Below are 23047 nucleotides of genomic sequence, written 5' to 3' on the forward strand. Positions count from 1 at the left end.
TGCCCTGAAATGAACCAAAACAGAAACACAGCTGAGCAGAGAGGACGTGCACAAGAAAATCACCTTCAGGGTGATAGGAATTTAGCTAAACTAGATAGAGAATCATGCCTCAGTGCGACACAATCTCTTAACAATGTAATTCAGTGTGATCAATATCTTCATGGAGACCAAACCAGACCAAGTTACAGGTCAAATGTATGGAGAGGCGACCCTGATCACAGCCAGAATGCATGTTTTTCTAGGTATTTTTGACCTATAAAACCACCTGTAATTGAATAACTGCATGGTACAGCTGTTTAATGTCATACTGTGGAACATTCCAGGCAGAGCAATGGCATATCCATAGAGAAGAGCAGGTGACGGACTGCCAACTAAAAAGTTACAGTTAGTTAGTGTCCTTTTAAAGTGCCTAAGACATGTTAGACTACTAATTTACTAAAACACAGAAAATAATATTATATTTAAGACTTTTGCAAAAACATTCACACGCGTTTTCCCAAAATAGCAATTTTTTAAGATATAAAATGTTACTTACTGGTGGGAAATCAGGATATTACACCAGGCACTGTTACCAAATAAAACAACAGAACTAACAGAAAGTAATATCTGAATGTCTTTATTTTGTTGAATTCATGTTTCAAATATCTGAACAAAAAAAAAAAAAAAAAAAAAAATCTAACGTGTAAATTGTGACAAACTTTTGGATAAAATTATCCCTACAGTGTGATTTCATCAGTGAAAATCAATGTAATTTTCAACATATTTTTAACATTTTCAACATATATTTACAATAGTTATAGATTAAGTAAAATGTTATACTGTCATGCACACTTTGACCTAATTAATAGTAGTCAGCCACTGCACAAACCCTTAGCGTGTTTTGTAACTGAGCAGTGTTCAAATTATTTTAATTAGGGATATTGGGGTTGGATAATGGAACAGATATTGACTGGATATTGATTCAGTCGATATCGGTTCAGTTAATTTCAGTTCAGTCGATCTCTCATTTTGGTTTATATATATTGGTGTAATGAAACTATTTACTGACTGATAATAGCCCATTTTTATTGTGTTATTGCCAGTATTGTTAACCATGCCGCATATAAAAAGATGATAGGGGTAGGTTTTTATAAGTTTACACTTCCTCCCACTCCTTTTTGAGTATAATTATAAGCAGCACAATATGTAAAATAATAATTTCATGTCGATATCATAATATTTCATATGGCTCAAACAAATGAACTGAGCTGAACTCTGATATCCTGAGATGCCCAGCGATTCCCAGCCTGAATGTACATGTTTTTGTTATGTCTACCACTGTCCTGGTTTTCTTCCTCCCGCTGTGTCTTTGCGTCTCCGCACAGGGACAAGGCTGTTTTGTCTAGGCCTTTGAACTCTGAACTCGGGCATCTCATCCTCTGTTTGTTTTGTATTAATGCGTTATCAGGAGGTAACGTAACTCCAACCGTTGACCCCATGGGAAGCTCCAATTTCTGTGTGAAAAATGAAAACGCTTTTCATAACTGACACGCTAACACAAATAAAGCTGAAACTAAGGCTAGCGCTGGAAAAGTAGACAATGGGAATTCATTTTTAGGATTTCATTTAGTAACTGTATTAATAAATGCACTGTATTGTTAAGCAAATTTGTTACTAAGCAACAGCCACATACATTTATTTTACATTGATTTGACCCATACAACGATTTGATTGTGTGATTGTGTAACTTTTCTCGTGGAGGAATCGTCAAATGCTTATCTCCATGAAGATGTTATTGTTTTGTTTGGAATTTTTAACACCACAGTACTAAACCTTTCTATCTTCATGGAGACCAAACTAGACTAAGTTATAGTTCAGTGGAGAGGCAACCCCGCTCAGGCAGAATCCCTGTTTCTTTATGTGTTTTTGAGCTATAAAACCACCTGTAATTGACATTAAACAGGTCTACCTTACATTTATTGATACTGTGGAACATGCCAGGCAGAGCAATGACATATCTGTAGAAACAAGCAGGAAACAGACCCCCAAAAAGTTACATAGTGGACCATTAGAGTATTGGAGTGAAGCATTGCTGTGAAAGGAGTTAATTTATGGAATAGTCTTGACAAATATATAAAAGAATCAAGTACAATAATGGCATTTAAAAAACACATAAATTCCAGTGCAGTGTATATGTATGAAAAAGGAAACTAAGTTGTTGTGCATAATAATGAAGATTTCTGTTTGCAGTTGATGTGATTGATTGTGACTGAACTGAAGTGTATTGATTTGAAATGTTTTAAAGTGACAAAGGGGCAGATTATATAAGATTACTCTTCTTTCTTCTCCTTTTCATTAATGTATTGTATGTTTTACTGTTGTGACACTGTTAATGTCTTTTTATACTTTATGAATGAAATTAAAACAAACAAACAAACAAACAAAAAAAATGCCATCGCCTATACCAAATAGAAATGTAAGGTTACTTACACGTTTTGGTAAATACTGCAGTAATTGCTATAACCTTTATTGCAATTAATGTAAACAAAGGAAAAGGTCAAGGGCTGATAACAAGGTGATTACTCATTGTTATTAAAGCTCATTATCTTGGAATGAAGGAGAAACTAGGCAGGGCTTTAAACACAGTAGCCTATGTAACTTTCTAGCAGTAGCAGTGGCAAGTCACCTGCATGATTCCATGCAATACAAAGTTAAAATCATACTTTGATCAATTCTCCACGGAGACAGATATGATTAATGCCATACTGTGGAAGATTATAGCCAAAGGAACAACATTTCCATAAAAACAAGCAGAAAGCAGAGGCCCTCCTCTAAGTAAGTCGGGTTTGTAGAGATGCAAGGGGCTCACAGCAAAAACACATAATTTTTAAGTATTTAGTGAAATGAACGACAACTTAAAGACAAATTATATTAAAAACGGTGGCTTTAACAAGAGCTAACACAAACTCGACTATCCGTGGGTTTCAGAATTATGAAAAATTAGCAAAACATAGGCAAAACAAAACCTTTTCAATGAGAAAAGTCTTCAAAATATGACATATAAGAGAAAGCTGAAACTTACGAGCCTACTTGTAAAAATAGTATATAAGTGCTTTACCTGCAGATAAGTCCACATGTTTGAACTCAAAGGGGATGTTGAGGGCTTTGGCGAAGATGAACACCGACCTACAGGGCTGAGAGCACAGGTCCAGGTACAGCTCCATCAGGTCCACTGTCCGGCGCGCAGAGGTCTGTGCGCCGCGCGGAGGTGCTGCGGTGGTTCAGTGAATCTGCCCCATCTGCCCCATCTGCCCCCGTGTCCCAGATCCCGCCCCCCTCCGTCTGGACCTGCATCACGGCCCCTGCCTGATAAACGGCGCTGACAGATCAAAGCCAGCGCGGCGATGTGCTTGAGCAACTCCACCTTTGACCCCAACCAGGCCCAATATTTTGTAAACACTTAGAAGATCATCACATCTGTATCTGCTCTCCTCGTGATTAAGCGTCCGTCTAAATGCTGTGGGAAAATTTACTCCAAAACCTTTAAAGTGACATCTCCAAATGTTTAGTATAGTCCCAAACGTGCTGAAATAGACTGTAGCCTGATGGCCTTGACAAATGATCCATGTGATGAGTTTTTCTAATGGTTAAGTCTGCCCTACTTACAACCTTTTAAAGCAACATTCCAGATTGCGCAGTCTATATATGGACATTTCTGATTCTGACATGTAGATCAACATCCATAGGGTTCATTCTATCTATGTCACTGAAACATCTTTATAACATATTTACTGTCCGTGGTCGCTGGTCACTGATCTACAGAGATGCACATCATGCCTGACACTAGAAAACTGGTCTATAGCCTGAACACTTGCAATTAGATCTCATCACAACTTAAAAACAACCTTACAAATACAAAAATACAAATAATTTTATTGTTATTCATTATTATTATTACTTTTTTATACATGTTTACAATTTCTTTTACACCACTTGACCCACTGAAGTACTCATGCCACTTTTCTGCAATCGTTTTAATTGTTTTTGAAGAGACTATTCGTTTTATAGGCTGCTAGTCTAATCCCCAGTATTCCCACAGGTTTATACTGAGGTGGTGGCTTTGGTAATCCTTATTTGAATATTTTGAATTTGAATACAGTATTAGTACAAGGCCAAATTTGTCACCGATGCCTGATTCTACCCCTTCAGCCTACTTGGTGCAGGCGGGGGTGTGATATGGGGTCGAGTCTACTATTACTTTTTTTTTTTTTTTTTTTTTTGACCTGTACGTTTATTTAATTATGCTTTATTTGACACCTCTCTTGCTATCTTTTTTGATACTTATTTAGAATTTATTATTACCATTTATATTTTTACTCTTTGTCATTATATTATATTGTGATATGAGAGCTACTGTGTCAACTGAGACAAATAATTTCCCTTTTGGATCAATAAAGTTTGGCGTAATTATAAGTTTAAGTCAGGTGCGGGTATTTGTCGCCCTCTGGTGGCGTAGTATCGTCCCTGCAGCGAGCTGTTCGCTCTCTCAACACAACAACATGCGCCATCTTTAGCTGACAGCAAACTACTGAGGCAGAGTTGTGAAGGGAAACTAGGTCAGGCGCTACAGGACGAAAACCAGCCATAAAATCCACATTTACAAGGCGTTTTTGTTGAATTTACCACCTCCCGAACACACGGAGCACTTGTATGGCCCAATGAGGGTGATCGGTGCGCCAGCTTTTACGCAGTTTTCGTATGTTGGACCTGGTTGAAGCCGAGTGATCGTATTTTCTTCACAAATCGCTGACGAAGATATTAAAACAGGTGAGAAGACAAACTTAAAACCACAACATGAATTATTAATCTATACGTGGTGCCAGTTTACCTTTGGATAAGGCGCAATTTACGCACAGTCTTGTTCAACAACCGATAAGAATAACTTGGCTAAAGCTAGTTCGTGTTATTTGCCTTCGTAAAGTGTAGGCCACGTTTAAAATATATTAAAACAAACATGGTAAAATGGCATGACTCCGTTTGTGTTGTAATTATAACTATTTTTGCACTTAAATGTGTTATTTAGTGTATATAAAACTGCTTGATACAGGTTGTTACTAAAAGGAGGTGTGTCCGTTTTCAATTACAGCTAAGCCACTGACAGAGCTCCATTGAACTGTGCAGGCTAAGACACAATTGTCTTGTATTGTCAGGCAAGAGTTCTCATGTGAACAGATTAAGGAATTAATCATTGCTCAGGGTGTGTTCAAGCCTAAACAAACTATCTAAGTTACAGTATACAGAGTAGGTGTCATTTATTTACTAAGTAGTAATTTTTTTTGGTGGATCTTTCAACCATTACCATTATAAGACTGCAAAATGTAAGTACAGATAGTATGTGCATTGAATTATTATTGTAGCTGTTTGCAGTGTTGTAGTCATCTTCATAACGTAGGAAAACATGATGTGTTGTTATAACAATAACAATAGTATAATTTGCTCTTTAATATTTAAAAAAGAGATTTTTATAATTACTAATTATTTCTCATTTTTCATTTTGGTGTAAAATCATTTAGTTTACAATTTTAGATTTATTTTGACTTATTTATTTATTATTATTTATTTTACAATGAAGACATCTTAATATACGGTATATGGGCACTGTATTGGAACAAATGGAACGAAATCCATGTTTTTATATTATGTATTGGTGTGTTTACTTGTAAACACCATTACATAGGCCTACAGTTGCTAACTTGAGTTCTTCTTCTGTTTTCCAGAATGAAGCGTTGTCTGGAGCCAAGTGAGCAGCAGGATGGGGGAGGTACCAGCGGCGCAGTGAAGAAGAAAAGCCTGAAAAAGTCCCAAAAACTGAGGAGGGACAAACATTCGGAGGAGGAGGGAGGAGTGCACTGGGAGCGTCTGCCACAGGAGATCTTACTGCACATCTTTCAGTACTTACCTCTGCTGGACCGAGCATATGCCTCTCAGGTATCTCACTGTGAGCCCAGACCTTATGGCGAGGCTACACAGGCTAAAAATACACACTGTCTAGATGGCGGGTGCTATAATTGCTGCTGTATGTGTCATACAGCTGGTACATTTAATGGTTTGTTGGCTATTACTAAATTGGAAAGAATGTTCACTAAACACCATAATTGAACTTGTTTATACACACTTTTAAAACATTACAACAATCAGTAAAATATTTAGATTTACTTCATTTTCTTCTCACTCGAAATTTCTTCTTGGGTTACAGGTGCACTCTGTAACTTTTCTGGGTGGAGGTTCTCTGCCTGCTTGTCTCCATGGAGATGATTTGCTTTGCTTGTGTGGCACGTGTATGGCATTAAACTTATCTGTTTTGCATTTATTACAGGTGTTTTATTTCTAAAATACCTTGAGAACGCTTTCTTACTTTGAGCGGACCTGTCTCTCCACAGATCTGATCTGTAATTTGGCCTTGTGTTGTCACCTGCTTGTCTCCATGGAGATAGGTGATTTTAATGCTATACTGTGGATAATTCCAGGCAAATTATTCAACATGTTCAACCCTCTGGACAGGGTAATCCTAAATAGCATTTCTACACTGAAAATAGAAAATGGTTCATTGTTGAACATGCGTTAGGGACTGTTGATACTTTGCAGTGGTATTACCCTGGGGACATCCCCAGAGGATGATTATGATATCAGCTGCAAAGTATCAATTCATTTAGCCTCCAGTCATCTCCATTGTGGCACTTTGAACCTTCTGAGGGTAGTATTTCATGTTTTGTTTATTTTTCTTTATCTCTGTTTGTCCAAAGGTGTGCCGTGGGTGGAACCAAGCTTTCCACATGCCGGAGCTGTGGCGGTGCTTCGAGTTTGAATTGAACCAGCCGGCGAGCTCGTACTTGAAGGCCACACACCCAGACCTCATCAAACAGATCATCAAACGCCACTCCAACCATCTGCAGTACGTCAGCTTCAAGGTATGAGCACGTGATGCGACTGAAACGTGACGCTGACAGAAACATGCCGGGAATGCACTTTTAAAAAATGCTGCGGCAGGCCTCACATGCGCAAACGGGCACATCATTAGAAACATTTGTGAAAATGAGAATCAGTTTTATTGTCAGTAACTAAAATTCACAATCCAGGACTTTGCTTTGGCGATATGCTGCAACATAAAACAATAAATAATAATAAAATGATAATACTGAGATAAAATGAAGGCATGTTTTGAAAATCTGCAGGGTACAAATTATGATATTTAAAGAGTGCACAATAAGGTATACATTATTCAGAGTGTTTTAGCCAAAATCTGACATTTTTATTATTTGTTAATGTAGTCCTTCTGGCCAACAACATGACTAATGTATTTATTTTAATATTTCCACGCCAACATCCCCATGTCATGACATAAAATTCATAATTGTGCATAATGATTTATTCACTGTCTTGCCTATGTTGAGATGACATTTTAGATATACTTTTCTTTTTACATACTTTTCCTATGGCACTTTGTTGTCAAAATATTTCTTAAACAAACAGCCCAAATGAATTGCACCTGGTGGGATTAATAAAAATGTCTGAATCTGAATAAACAAGCAAAAACAGGATGGTTCTTTATCAGTGCATTTCTGTGTTGTTCAGGTGGACAGCAGCCGTGAGTCGGCAGAGGCGGCCTGTGATATTCTCTCTCAGCTCGTCAACTGTTCTTTGAAAACTCTGGGACTCATCTCTACGGCTCGACCAAGTTTCATGGAGCTGCCCAAAGTAAGGGATTTCTTATTGTCAAGTTATTTATAAATTATACTTGGTGATGCCTAAGTATACTGTTTAGATATATACCGTTGTTCAAAACTTGATCAAAAGTTGTGATAATTACATATATTAAAGTCTATTTCTTATCATGTTCATAGAGAAACTTTGCTGATCAGGTAAAAAAAAAATCTAAGAGATCCAAGTTAGTTTTTTTAGACCCATACCTCAGAGTTCTTGCAGTATGGACCCAACTATTTCTTATTAAAACTTTTTTTTGTTTTGCAGTCTACCACAGGGGTGAGCAATTATTTTTTTCTCCGAGGGCCATATTCGAATCCAGACATCTGGCGGATGGTCGGACCAACGCGATCATTGGTGTAACAAATGCTCATGAGCAAATGTCTGTAAAATATAGGCTTTCTGAAATCTATAGTCATTATGATCAAATGCTGCGGACACTCGAGTAAAACAAAATGCCCAAGTCTGATCTACGTTTTTTTTTTCTTATTTTGTTTTTCTTCTTTTTTTTTTTGCTTCAGGTTCATTCTGGCTTTATTTATTATTAAAGGTGCACTGTGTAACTTTTGGTTAGGGGTCCGTCACCTGCTTGTTTCTATGGACATGTCATTGCTTTGCCTGGAATGTTCCACAGTATGACATTAAACAACTCTACCTTTCATTTATTCAATTACTGGTGGTTTTATAGCTAAAAAAAAATCTAGAGAAACAGGCATTCTGACTGTGAGTGGTGTCACCTCTTCACAGATCTAACCTTTGTGACTTGGTCTGGTTTGGTCTCCATGAAGATAAAAAGGTTTAATGCCATACTATGAACCATATCAGACAAAGCAATAACATCTCCACAGAGAAAAGCATTTAACAAACCCTGCACAAGAATTGTTATACAATGCACTTTTAAGTGTTTCCTTTGAGTACAATAACAAGCTGCTTCACTCTTTCCTCACCAGTCTCATTTCATCTCTGCGCTGACGGTGGTTTTCGTGAACTCCAAGTCCCTCTCGTCTCTGAAGATCGATGACACGCCGGTGGACGATCCCTCACTCAAAGTCCTGGTGGCGAACAACAGTGACACGCTCAAACTGCTGAAGATGAGCAGCTGTCCTCATGTGTCCCCTGCAGGTACAGTCACATACTGACAGAGGACTCCGGCAGACATTTTGATCCATATTGAATTCAACTCTTTATTACTCTAATCCTAACCCCTGAACAGTAATGAGGAATGAGTAGAGCCAGTAATGATGGGTACAGTCAGATAGATTCTAATACTAAGGGATACCAGCTCTCAAAACCTGCACAAAATCCACAGAAAATGAAATGCGTGTAAGTCTATTCTAAGCTATGTGACATCTAAAGCATAAATAGAATAGTCTAAAAATTCTACAAGTCCCCAGGCTGCTATTGTGGTGCCTAGAATTGTAAACTTAACCAGTAGTAAACATGTAATTTACCTGCTCATAAAAGTACAAGCTGCTGCAAGGTAGCTGCTAGCATTCATACCAAGAAGTTTCTGGGTTCTACTCCTGAGGGCAGTCCTTTCTGTGCAGAGGTTGTATATTTCTCTCTGTGTCTGCGTGGGTTTCCTCTGGGCACTCTGGTTTTTGCCCTTCAACCCAAAATATGCACTGTAGGTCAAAAAATGCCAGCCAAACTAGTCCTGACCAAACCTGGTGATCTGAAGACACTGCTCCTGACAGGTTGCCCCAGCAGCACTGAAGAAGGGGTCAAATGCAGCGGACAAATAAAGTTGTCTGAGTCCTGATATTAAATAAATATATAATTACTACCTATTTTTTGTCATTTTTTGATTGTTGACATATTTCCTGTCAATCATAGGCATCTTGTGTGTGGCTGACCAGTGCCATGGCCTCAGAGAGCTGGCGCTAAACTACCACCTGTTGAGTGATGAGTTGCTCATCGCCCTCTCCTCTGAGAAACACGTCCACCTGGAGCACCTCCGCATCGATGTCGTGAGCGAAAACCCCGGACAGCAGTTTCACACCATCAAGAAGAGCAGCTGGGATGCCATGGTGCGCCACTCCCCGAAGTTCAACCTGGTCATGTACTTTTTCCTGTATGAAGACGAGTTTGGGCCCTTCTTTCGCGACGAGATCCCAGTCACACATCTGTATTTTGGCCGCTCTGTCAGTAAAGACGTATTGGGGCGGGTGGGACTCACTTGCCCCCGTTTGGTCGAGCTGGTGGTCTGCGCAAATGGCCTGAGACCCCTGGATGAAGAGCTGATCCGCATTGCTCAGCGCTGTACCCAGTTATCTGCGATTGGACTAGGTGAGTGTGAAGTCTCGTGCAGCGCTTTTGTTGAATTCGTTAAGATGTGCGGAGACAGACTGACGCAGCTGTCCATCATGGAGGAGGTGCTGGTGCCAGATCATCGCTACGGCCTTGACGATATTCACTGGGAGGTGTCGAAGCATTTGGGGAGGGTTTGGTTCCCTGACATGATGCCCACATGGTGAAGCTACGGTTCAGTACAATGGTATTCATATCTTGGCTCTAAAATATAAGCTACAATTAGACCTGTCACGATATTTACTATGTTGACTTATCATTCAATATATGATAGATGAAACGGAGATTTTTGGAGGTCAGTATTTATGCTTTTTTTGTGCTAGTGAGAAATTTGGGGTTATTTTTTCTGCAATATGATCAAATTTGAGCTGCAGAAAGTTAAATTATTAACTAAAATTACATAAACTAATTACTGAAGTGTTGCATTCTGATATTTATTTATACAGCTCAACATTACTGAACAGCATTGTACATTTCCTCTTTTTGTGAGTAATTCTGTTAAATGGTTTAGTTTCAGTATTATCGTTTATCATATATATTGACTTCAGCAATATATCACACTTCAAAATTTGTTAATGTGACACAGTTGATTCCTACTTCATTTCCCAGTGATTTTATCTTATTATTAGATTTAATTTTTCTAGCCATTAGGGCAGAGCATTTATCCTCAGCGTTTTTAGTCTCTGCAGAGCCTCCACAGTCACAGAACTACTTGACTTTTCCTTAGTACGAGTTTGGATAACTTAACATTTGACAAGCTTAATTTTTGTATTACATTTAGCAGTCTGAGCTCTCTTCTTTTGCATATTACATTACCTCTGTTGTTCGCTCTGGAAAGTTAGTTATAAGAGCCAGGATATGAATACATTTAAGTTTGTATATAGTAAGTGCAAATCAATGTGTAACGTGGCCCCAATCATCTCCAGTTTGTATAAAGTTCTGGCTAAGCGTTGTTTTAGTGTTGATTTCTGCTTTAACAGAGTGCTTTGTATAAATATTTATATGAATCTAATCTGAGTTTATCTGTTTTATCACTACTCATAGAATTTGGCACTTTTTCTAAGCTCTCAACAACTCAACTTCTCAATTTAGTTTTAGAAGTGACATTCAGCATTTTCTTGTTAGTTTTTGCGTTTAAATAGATTGTATAAGCTCTTTAATATAGTGTTGTCTTTGACCATATCATGTGCAGGGATTTATGAAACTAACCTAACACCAAAACAATAGCCATCCTGTCACAAGTTTAGAGAAAATATTATTTCTGTTTGACATATGAGAGTATGCACAAAGTCCTCAAGTCCCATTAAAGGGGCGTGATCACCGTAATAAGCTAGTATGTGTTAGGTTTGAATTTGTATAAAACAAATGTGTACAATTTATATTTATTTGATTCAACATCACAAGAAGCCATTCACCAGTTTTTCTAATAACGCTATAGTAAATCTGAAAAATTCTGGGTTGTATGTGTTTGAAGTAAAACATTTTTTACAATTTATTTAGTTGTAACTATTATTGATTATAAAAAATTCAAAATGATGCTTTCAAAGATTAAAAAAAAGGGCAAAATTAATGGTGGTGGGTGGTAATAATGTCATGTTTTTTTGGATGTACTGTATAACCATGAAAACAGGTGCAAGACTATTTACATTTCAGATATACTAGACTGCTTTCATTTTGACATCTTTATTTAAACATATATGAGTTCTAGTTTTCACAATATTGCTTTAAGTGACTTTGACCATAATCACTGTAGTGGCATATACTGCATATTTACGACATAATTTAATACTTATATTGTGTGTATAATGCATAGCTGCTGTTTGCTTGGTGTGGCCCATGTTCTGGTTGTAAAGAAATACAGGGGGACCTCGTTTTGGTGGCTTTGTTTTTACTAATGCACTTTGTACCATGTTGAAGGATTGTGTGCGAAAAAGTGTTTTTTTGATTTTAAAATTTTCCTATATTGTTAATGTTTACTCATATTAATCTATCTCCCCAACAGCACAAGTACTAGAAATAGGAGTAACACTTCAGTTTAGGGACCACATATAAATCGCTAAGTGGTCATTGGTTTGCTAATTATCAAACACTCATTTATGCTTATTACGATTTCAGTGTATGTACAGAAACATCTATTGTAAACCCCAGTACTTTAATGGAAAGAAAATAATGATTTAATACTAGCAAAATACAGTTTTAGACAAAAATACATTGAAAATACTTTGTAAATACTAATATCTACTATTAACTAGCTATTCATATGTGGTCCCTAAACTAAATTGTTATCAAAATAGGTTATATAATCATAAAAAAATAGTTTTGTAATATGTATAGATCAAGTTATGACCTTTTTACAATAGAAAGACAGTCCAAAAGACCAAAGATTGTCCAGTGCATATTGGGCAATTTGTTTAATATACCTTCAAAATGAGTAGTATTGAGTGGAGGTGGAGGAACATGTAAAATATAAATTAAAAATAATCTTTTTTTGTAAACCACAGATGCTTACTGTAGAAATGAATATGTTTGTAAAAGTTATTTGTTGACTGTAATATTTGTTTTAAGCATCATAAGTTCTCAAAGGTTCATATAGTTAAAATGTGTGGCTGTACAGAAGTTTTGCATAATTTCCAGGACAAGTCTTTTCAAATACCTGATTTCTTTCACAAATGTGTCAAATATGTACCATAATCAAAGGTTATAATGTTATGTGTTTTAAGGGCAAGGAGGGAGAGGCAGCTGAATGTTGATCCAATTGAATGTTAAAGCACGAAATGTTTATGTTTGTTAAATATAGTTTTTTGGACCTGAGTAATGTTTGGATTAAGGTGGACGTTTGTGGTTGTTGTTAAAGTTAAAGTTGTTAAAGAGAGACCTAATTGTAAAGTGAAAACAGTTTGAAGCTGCACAGTGTAACTTTTTGGTTGAAGGTCCATCACCTGCTTTCTTTCTATGACAGCTATACCTTACATTTATTAAATTACAGGCGGCTTTATAGCTTAAAAATTCCTAGAAAAACAAGCATTCTGATTAAGCGTGGTTGCCTTTTCACAGATCTGACCTGTAACTTTGTCTGGTGTTGTCTCCATGATGATAAAAATTATAAAAAGGTTTTATAATACTGTCACACATTCCAGACAAAGCAATAACATCTTCATGGAGAAAAGCATCTGATGGACCCTCCACCAGAAAAGTTAACAATGCAACTTTAAAATTCAGATACTGACAATCACCCATTTAATGCAAATATTTAAAAAGAATCACCTTTATTAATGTCCGTAATGTCTTTTATACCTCCTCAGACAACACCTGACTATTAAAATGATTTGTATATATTTATGAATTAAGTTCATATAATCACCTTTGTACTTACTTGCTTATAGGTGGTAATAATGATAGACAACAGGCAAAGTGCAAGAAAGTGCTGTCATTAAATGTTGTTAAACTATAGGCAGAGTTATGTTGAGTAAAATCTATGCTTTTTTCCAATGTCCAATGTTGATTTAATTGAAACAGCCTGGTGTTTTACTTGCTCATATGTCTCAAATAAAAAAAATGCAACTATTGAGATAATGTGTCTGGTCCAGAATTATTTAGAATAAACCAGAGCAAACACACAGTTTTGAAGGTGTATTATGAAGATCACATAGGCCTATTTATTTCTTCTACAAAATCCTTAGATCAACAGTAGAGGGAGACACAAACCTTGTCTACCACCTTCTATAAACACAACTAATGCATCGTTTTCTACTAATTATTTTGGCTTTATTAATAGCTGTAGTGCATATTTATCTCATTCCAAAATCACTATTAACTATTTTAACTGTTTAGTGTTGTTGTTTATACAGCCAAAACTTGTGGGTTTCAGATAGAGTAAAGTGACAAATATTCTAAAATAGCTTTTGCTTTGTTTTCAAAATAAAGTATGCGATTGGTGCAGTTTCTTCACAGAAGAGATCTACGAGCAGTACAATTTACGTGGGCTGCAGCGAAAACTCTATATGGAGAAAGCCTGTGCTCTATAACATATTTTAGAGACAAATAATAGATAACATTTGTTTTTTTAGACAACAGATTAAGTTATATTTTGAAAAAACTAACCGGAAGTGCCTTTGCCTCCTCAAACTTGACTCCTGCTCCTCCATCGTTGTAGTCCCGTTATCCGAGACGTGCGCGGTCAGTGATGAGAAGACGGAGAAAAGTTCGCGATCAGCACCGGGAAACTTTATCAAAACCTGAATGGTTGAAGTGGGAGATGTTTTTGATACCGCGGTGGTGGATTCTAGCTGTTTATTTGTCAGGTAAGTCAGACAAACTCACGAGTAAAATGATCGCAAAGTGCGGCAACAGGTTGTTTTGCCCAGATTATGGAGACAGAGCGGCGCGATGCACTGATTTGCAAATTTGGGTACTACTTCGTTTTATTATTAATTTTTATCCCGTTTTTTTTTTAGACTGGAACTTTACCTAGTCTTATCCAGTTTTCAGTTCATATCATAATTAAAATATAAGATAATCATTCGTGCTGGCATTTTATGCTCATATGCAATGACCTGCTAGATCCAGACTAGAACATAAAACTTTTAACTTTGTATAGGCCCAGTTAAGCATGTAAATAAAATGCAACAAACTAAAGCCTACTTAATAAAAAGATCAAGCATTACAGTAGCAATTTTTGTATCTACTTACTGTATTTTAACTATTTTAACAACAAAATCCCCTTCATATTACTCAGTTCTTAAGTGGTCCCCCTCTCTCACGTTTTCATTTCTTTGGTGGGGGTTACTCAGAAAACTAATAAAGTCTGGATACCTCCTCCTCAGACTGTAAAGCCTCAGACCTGCTGCTGGCTTTGTATTAGAAAGTCATTTCTCTAACCCTCCTAACCACCAACATTTAATTAACTGTTCAAAATATAACACTACATTGTATTGTTGATTTGTATTGTTGGTTACTGCCAAGTTATTTCAGTAATAAGTGAATTTTAACCTATTCATAAAATATATTTTATTGAGTCAATAGTGAAAACATAAAACATACAGACTGAGCAAAGATGAGCTACTAATAATTAGGGTAAGCAATATAAATTAAATGAATGCTTTTACAAAATAATATAAAAGCATTCATATATCGCATAATACTGTATATGTATTTGTAGATAATACAATAGGTTTGTTTATTTGTTTGTTGTTGATGTTATCTTTTTTATACAGTAAATATTCCCATCTAAAATGAATCAATGCGCCCTTAGTATTTGTCATAAACCATAAGTTTCAGTAGGAGTCTATGAACCACACTGTAAGTACTTTATTACTGCCGTGTTATCTTTGGTCCCTCCTTCACAGAAAAACCAAACATCTAAAATCTAGTCTTGTTATCACTAGTACAGCCAGGCCCCTCTCCTCATATGTTCTCAATTCAGGTTAAACTCCCATTTTTAGCCCTCAACAAAGCAGGGTACAGCTGTTTCTGGGTGTGTGTTCAACAGTTGTCTTAACTTAGCTGTATCACTGAGAGACACTGTTGAACTGAGCTCCTGTATGCTATGTGATTTATTTATTTTTTTAATTTGCTGGAATGGCCTTATCTTTGGGCAAGAATAGATGTTTACAGTTCTACTTACTTTGTTACAGCCAGTGTGTACTTTAGTAGATAATGCCTGAACTTTTCACACAAAACGTATTATATAAATTCAAGTGTATGAGTGAGGATCTTAATCAGATTTGACTTGCAGTGGTCCGTCTCCCAAAGAGGCTTGTATGTGTATGTTGTAGAATTGTCAAAAGTATCAATCCTGCAAAAAATCAGGGCAAAATTTGAGCTTATTAGTGTCATTTTGAGCTTTATCAGAACTAGCATAAGATCCCATGGTAACATAAAGCAAGTGCTATTATTTTGTGTATGAAAATGACATACATAAAGGGACATATCTGGGATACTAGTGTAAAACAGTATTTTATGTGTTTTCTCTTATAGACTATTAAAAGGTTTACCAAAAACCTGCTGACTAGTTCTTGTAGGGCAGGTTTAATAATTATCCAGATCCTGCTGTTTTGGTGTAATCTCTGTCTCACTTCCATGCCTTCTCTAATTTCCTTTCCTCCTCCGCAGCTGTCCTTCCTCCCTGCTCATCGGTCCATGTTTTTGTGCGAGATGAGAAGCGCTATGCCATCCTGTTCCAATCCGTGGTCCTACCTTGCCAGTACAACAGTGTCTCCACTCAGACCCCCGTAGTGCAGTGGGTGTACAAGTCTTACTGCCGCGATCGCACACGGGACTCCTTCAGCTTCTCTGACAGTATAGGAGGAGGTCTGGGTGTTGGCGGGACCAGTACTGGGACTGGGTATAATGTACATGGGTCAAAGACACAGGGGGGGTATGGAGGGGGGTATGGAGCTGGGTATGAGACGGGTACAGCCAGTTACCTGGACTGTGCGGACAGCAGCAGGACGGTGCGCACTGTGGCCTCTGTGTCTGGGTCGTCCATTACTTTGTCTGAGTACTACAAGACCAGAGACATCTCCGTCATCAACAGTAAGTTAAAGCGTGCAATTCAAAAACACCTAAGCCCTGACTGAGACTGCTATTACAATAATGATTACCATTATCTTTTAATACACTATATGAAAGATAGACATTTAAAAATATCTGCCTATGTTTGGTCTAACTTTTTGTTGACCAGCAAACTCTGAAACTCATATTTTGCTATTTTCTGATCTATGTTATATTGATGTTACCCAGTCAAAAACATACCTGGAGTTGTGTTTTATTTCATTCACACATGTTTAACACACAAATCCTGCATATTTAGAGTTCTTCCGTCAAACTGAATAATATAGGACACGCTCCACTGTGTTTTAACACTCCATACACCTTCACTAGAATCATTTGTTTCATTTCAGCCCTGGAATTGCAAATCTCTAATAAACAAAAGGTAAAAGGTAACTGTTAACTTGTGAACTACCGCTTCATGACATTATAAGGTGGAATAGAGCATTTCAGCTTTGGAGATGAGGGTAATAATAAAGGGCTACTCAAATATGTGTGAATGAAACAAAACACAACTCCAGGTATGTTTGTGGTGAGATAACAATATTCTAACATGACTTAAAGCTCACAAGAGCTTAAAAAAAAATACAGAATTTATTATTATGACATATTAAACAAATGCTCAGTTGTCAATTGTCAGTGTCTCCAGGTCTGCAAATGTGAACTTCTGTACTTATATACTAAACTGGATGTCCATGTTTTTATATGTTTACTGAAGAGGTAAAATGTTGAGATGCTTTTGTTTTCTTCTATGTGTTATTTAATCCACATGTGACCAGCCCCACTTTTGCCAACATCTCTCAAATTCCTTAAAGTTTTCAGATAAACATTCACTGTCAAACTTGAAAGAACACATAGAACAGAAGAAAATGTGAAACACCAAAGACTTGACATGCACAGTAGTTAAAGGCAGAGCGAGGGACCATCGCAGGGGGATAGTGTATGAATGTGGGCTTGTTCTTCGCTGCAGGATTGATGTGGCTTTAAGACCAAGTGTCCTCTTCTCCAGGAACAGGGACAAAAGACCTCTCACTCTCTCTGATGTACTTCAATGTCTCTCTTTTACTTTTCACAAAGATTTGGTCCGTGCTACAGCAAAACACATCTTTCTTTCTTTTTTTCTTTCTGTTTGGAGGTCCTTCCCCCTCTTCTCGTTTCTCTCCTCGTCCCTCTGCACCTTTGGCTCAGAAACAGTGCAGTGATGGTGTGAATGTACAAGACCAAAGCTTTGAGCATGTTTTTCCTTTGAGACGCCCAGTCATCCATACTCATGTAATCCTATTCAGGGTCATGGGGAGGCTGGGGTCTGTGCCAGCGGGCAGTAGGAAGAAGGTTAACGTGAAGTTTGCTCCATTAAAACTGCTGAATTGATGCCATGAAATTGTTAGTTCCCCTCTGTGTGTTGCTTTAGATCTAAACTGTCTAGAAGATAGGTGGATAATTTAGATTTAGTAAAAATGTAGGATCTCTGTGAAGTCTGTATGTCACCCACTTCTAATGTTTCATAATATTTTGATATGAAGTAAAAACCCTTGAAGAGTAGAGCCTCAAAAGTAATCACACTTGTTTCCAAATTGCAATTTCAGTAATCAAAGAAAGTTTCACAGGTTGCAATTAAAAATGTCTTTTACAAACAACTTTACAGTTTGTACTGCTTTCTATCTAACCCTGATAACATGTTCTGAAGTGCACTGGATTTCTGTTTAATAGAATTAGTATTAGGATTTTTTTTCTTCTGTCAACTGTGAATGCACCTGTGTCGTGAACATATTAAAATGTACATTACTTGGACTGGAACCTTAAAGAAACCCCAACTCTATTGCAGTATTTGTCAGGAAAAAAAGCACAATTATACATTTTCCCCAAATCACTGACCCCTCTGGATGTTACGGTTGCGGTCAGCCCGGTCTGGAGCTTCCTTCTTACACAGAAAATCGGAAAAGGAAGTGAATTATACCGTACAACCCACTTCCTGCTGCTGCATGTCCAGTCCAGTCAAAGCTCTCACAACTAATGAGCCAAGATAGTTAAACTGCAGTAACTCTTAAAAGTGCACTGTGTAACTTTTCGGTAGAGTCCGAAACCTGCTTGAGTCCGTATAGATGTAGTTTTTTTCCTGGAATATTCTACAGTATTGCATTTAATTTAACTACAGGCTACATCACCAGGCCAAGGTACAGATCAGATCTGTGGAGATATTAATGTATGTATGCAATAACATCACCATGGAGATAAGCAAATGGTGGACCATTCACCAGAAAAGTTACACAGAGCACCTTTTGTACCCGTTTCAGATTTATGTAGAACAATCATTATTAATCCACTGAAAAATTCATCATACCATATCATTATTATATGTCCTGAATAGGTTTTCTTTACATTGTATGGTTGTATTTTTGTTAATTTAGTAGCATTTCTTATGTATTTATTTACCCAAAACGCTGCAGTATTTAAAATACATCTTTTGTTTTCAGAGGCGGACCTTCGTATAGGAGAGGTGCAATGGGGAGACAGTGGCGTGTACATTTGTAAAGTGATTATATCGGATGATCTGGAGGGACAAAATGAAGCCTCCGTGGAGCTGCTCGTGCTAGGTAAGTGTTTAAAACTGCTGCTGTTAATTTTGCAGTGTTGTGAAAAAATAACACCAGTGATTTTCATTTAAAGAGCTGACAATGGTGGTCCACTCCCACATAGTCTTAACAACGGTCAGTATGCTGGTATAACGAATCATGCTTTTGGAACTTGTACAGTATTAACAGAAATAAAACTATGTTGATCAAAAAGACCTGCTTAACAAGTAAATAGAAGCAGTAATTGAAATGGTTTTATTTAAGAAAATTAGTGGATGAAAAGGAAATTATTTACTTTTTACTTTACTTTACTTTCTTTCTTTTCTTTTCTTTACTTTCAACCACATCATTTAATTTTCTGATCTGTATCTTTTTAGATTTTGGGATAGCTGTGGTTTTGGTGAGTTAACTTCTCACTCATTTCAATCACTTGAAGCAGTTGATTTGGTTTTTACAAGCAAGCAACAAGCAAGTTTTTTTTTTGTAAATTGGTGGTTGAAGTTGGCTTTAGTTAAGATGTGAAAACACAATGGGCAACAGAAGCTCAGTTGGTAGAGCATTTGTGCACTGAGCCAAAGGTTGCCTGTTTGAATCCCGCTCTTTTCATACACATCATTGGCAAAGCTGTCATAGGACTGAATGTACAAGCGAGCGATTATATAAAGTGATTACACATTATCCTCTTGTGCATTTTCTGGACAGACTGAGAATAAGTGGGAAATCACAGTGAAGCCACCAGATCCAGATCTTGCTCTAGGATCTTGGGCAGAAGTATCTCGCTGGTGATTACCATACTGTGCAAATTTTAAAGTATAGCCCTCGTTCAAACACAGTACCCATCTGAAATCTGTCTTACTCCGAATTTTGTGTGTGACGTGTTAAAGTTCACCACAGTTAGCTTTAATTTACTGTAAATAGCCCCTCTAGTTTTTTATGTCTCTTTAGCTCAGTGTACCTATTTATCACATGTCCAACAAGGCAGGCCCCTCAATGGTTAGATTTACTGCTGGAGCCATGGTATTTCTCAGAGCTGCTGTGCCCCACGTAACCATGGAAACCTGATCTTTTCTGCTGTGTATGTGTCGCTGTTTGTATCAGGGCTGACGCCGCAGAATCTGAGCTACCAGGAAGTACCCTCTCATGTAAATGTTTTCATATAAGTGGTATGTTTACGATGAGATTTTAAAATCTTTGGTCTCAACAAAAGTTTGTAGAGTTTCCCCTGTAGCCATGGATATGATTGGCTGACTTTAAGTGAGATTAACATGGTTGGTTTGGCACATGGGCTAATGCATGTTTATTAAATTGGTGTAACATTTAATTGTGTATTGTACACACATCTGCCTCTAATTCAGTGATGATGACTGGAGGAATTATATTTATTACTTAAATATTAATCACTAGAGATGCTGTTAAGTTGACACTCAAAGCTACAATCCGCACGTTTATTTAGGATCAGTAGGTGGCAGATGTAAAAACTGGTCCCCCCTCCCTCTCTCCCCTCACCTGGCTTTTGTTCAAGCTCACATGTGACAGACAGACAGACAGACAGACAGACAGATACTTTATTGACCATGAAATTCAAAGTTTGGCAACAGCAACATAGAAACAAGCAGAGCAACATAGAAAAGATATCAGCTAATCTAATTACAGACGCTATCTTTAAATTAGGATGAATTTGACCATGACTGAGGTTTCATGCAGTATAGTGGTTGAGCAAAAAATTAACTTTACCCCAAATAAAAATAAATAATTTAATATATTTTATAGATTGATACTTTTTACTCAGCTCTCTCTCCTTGAGCAATGGACACATATTTAGCATAAACATATGAAGTAAGGCAAAGGCATGTGTGAGCTGAGTGCAAAGAGTGCCCCACATTCCCTTTCTCACCAAGTCTGCCACTGTAGACTGTACTAAATTATCAGCACTTGTTTCGTAACACTGATTCACTGCTGCTGTGGCAAAAGGCTCAGAGTAAGACACATTCTTGAACCAGTTTTCAACACTGTTTCCCATCTGCCAAACTCAGGTTTAATTCAGATACGTTCAGAGTGTACATAAATGTGGATAGAAAGAAGCTAAATTTATGGCTAAATACAATGTTTTGAATGATCACTCTCTTTCCACACCAGGGAAACCAATGGCCGATCATTTTTGCCAACATTTTTGGGCTAATAATGACAATTTTTTTTTTAATTTCTCTAAGTAATTTGTTTAAATGTACTAAAAACTCACCCACAACCTTTTTTTAATCACAAACCTTTAAGAGAGCAGTGTAGTTATGTTTTGTCCAGTTATATTTTCGCATTGAAATGTTAATTATAGTTTTATGATACTTTAAGCAGCAGGTTGGCCAAAACAACATATTGGCCTGTGCTGGAAATTTAAGGCCAAAAACCTGTTAAAAAGTCCAAATATCGGTCTCTCTCTACTATGGGGTAGCAGTGGCTGAGTTGGTAACGAACCTGAAGATTGGATTTTCATCCCTGCTAGTCAGTACATACTGATGTGTACACAAGTGTATGAGAGTATGTGATTTCCTGTGGGAGAGATAGGACCATGCTGCACTGATACATGCGTTACATTTACAGTTCATTTTACATTTTATTTTAATTTACAGTCAGTTTGATTAATCTTTTGCAATTTCATCCTTTTATTGCTAATTTTAATCTACAGTGGGCAGGTTTAGTCCTACCTAGTTGTATTTTATTGTACTGAAGAGCTTGAGAACCACTATTCTGTACAACTTCACATTCACATAAACTATAATAATATTAATTAATGATGAAAGGCTAATCCGTAATATTTATTTAAGTCAGTTGTTTGTTCACAGGGAGTAAATGAACACCTGCAGTTTGCCCTGTATTCAGTGAGTAACAGTCTAAAGGAGTATTGGTCCTACACACACACACACACACACACATACACATACTCAAACACACACGTACACATGCACACACACTTCACTGTGGCTTATAGTTTGCTGACTGGGCACTCGCTCGCTACACGCAGGTCGGGATTTTGGGATTTGCTGCATGCGCCTCTGCTGCTTAAACCTGTTAATAATTATCCTGAGATGATTCATGTTCCAGTTTGTCTTCAAGACCTAAATTTGACTTTTAAAGATGCACTGTGTAACTTTTATGAATAGATGTTATTGCTTTGAGTGTATGAATATTTGACAGTAGGACATTAGAGTTATCTCTCTCCATAGAGACAAGTAACAGATCAGATCTGTGTAGAGGCAAACCAGCTCACAGTAAGATTGCAGGTTTTTCGTGACATGTTTGAGCAATGAAAACACCGGTAATTGAATAAACACATACTAGATCATTTTAATGCCGTACTGCTGAACATCCCAAACAAAGCAATACATCTCCATGGAGACAAACAGGTGGCAGACCCTCACTGAAAAGTTAGATTGTGCACCTTTAATTAAATTCTAACAAGGACGATCTGGAACAAGCTTGTTTGTAAAGTAGCCTCTTTGCATGCTGCTGTGGACCTGTCCTCTATATATTAACCCCTTCATTTCTGCTCTCTTCTTCACCTCCTGTGCTCTGTCTTTTTTCCAGGTCTCTCAGCCGTACCTGAAGATCTTCTGCCAGGCTTTGATTTGAAGATAATGCCAGGTAGGGACTAGGGCTTTAGTGTGTTCTTACCTGGCTGCTTTTCTCATACTAACACTGCTCCACTGTCGCAAAGATACAGTAGTTTTAACAGTAGTCATTAATACATGTTTTGGTTTTGGCTTTTTCTGCCTTAGTTAACATGCAAACAAGATTGTACACATACTGGGAAAATGATTTGTGAGATTTGTTAGGGGCCCATATTGCCTTATTTTCTGATCTATGCTATAATGATGTTTTCC

At 37.2% G+C, this 23047-nt stretch overlaps 2 protein-coding genes across 2 annotated transcripts; both read left to right on the plus strand.

The window, feature by feature from the left end:
- The first annotated feature begins 4548 nt into the window (after positions 1-4548).
- LOC110172877 (F-box/LRR-repeat protein 3-like) lies at positions 4549-13623 on the plus strand. The gene is made up of 6 exons (XM_020938831.2): positions 4549-4806; positions 5757-5967; positions 6783-6947; positions 7612-7734; positions 8691-8862; positions 9577-13623. The coding sequence occupies exons 2-6, from the start codon at positions 5758-5760 to the stop codon at positions 10215-10217; spliced, it is 1311 nt and encodes a 436-aa protein (XP_020794490.1). The 5' UTR covers positions 4549-4806; position 5757; the 3' UTR covers positions 10218-13623.
- Positions 13624-14232: 609 nt separating this feature from the next.
- LOC129411175 (immunoglobulin-like domain-containing receptor 2) lies at positions 14233-22796 on the plus strand. The gene is made up of 5 exons (XM_055161062.1): positions 14233-14351; positions 16162-16584; positions 19074-19193; positions 19550-19572; positions 22752-22796. The coding sequence occupies exons 1-5, from the start codon at positions 14234-14236 to the stop codon at positions 22794-22796; spliced, it is 729 nt and encodes a 242-aa protein (XP_055017037.1). The 5' UTR covers position 14233.
- Positions 22797-23047: the final 251 nt, after the last annotated feature.

Source organism: Boleophthalmus pectinirostris, unplaced genomic scaffold (genome assembly GCF_026225935.1).
Source record: "Boleophthalmus pectinirostris isolate CB_2022bp ecotype Guang Dong unplaced genomic scaffold, ASM2622593v1 HiC_scaffold_307, whole genome shotgun sequence".
NCBI lineage: Eukaryota > Metazoa > Chordata > Actinopteri > Gobiiformes > Gobiidae > Boleophthalmus > Boleophthalmus pectinirostris.

Coding starts and splice junctions, on each gene's coding strand:
- LOC110172877 (XM_020938831.2), top strand. CDS start 5,758: ATGAAGCGTTGTCTGGAGCCAAGTGAGCAGCAGGATGGGGGAGGTACC. Junction 6,948..7,611: donor TGCAGTACGTCAGCTTCAAG/GTATGAGCACGT, acceptor TGTGTTGTTCAG/GTGGACAGCAGCCGTGAGTC. Junction 7,735..8,690: donor GTTTCATGGAGCTGCCCAAA/GTAAGGGATTTC, acceptor TTTCCTCACCAG/TCTCATTTCATCTCTGCGCT.
- LOC129411175 (XM_055161062.1), top strand. CDS start 14,234: ATGAGAAGACGGAGAAAAGTTCGCGATCAGCACCGGGAAACTTTATCA. Junction 14,352..16,161: donor TCTAGCTGTTTATTTGTCAG/GTAAGTCAGACA, acceptor CCTCCTCCGCAG/CTGTCCTTCCTCCCTGCTCA. Junction 19,194..19,549: donor CGTGGAGCTGCTCGTGCTAG/GTAAGTGTTTAA, acceptor GTATCTTTTTAG/ATTTTGGGATAGCTGTGGTT.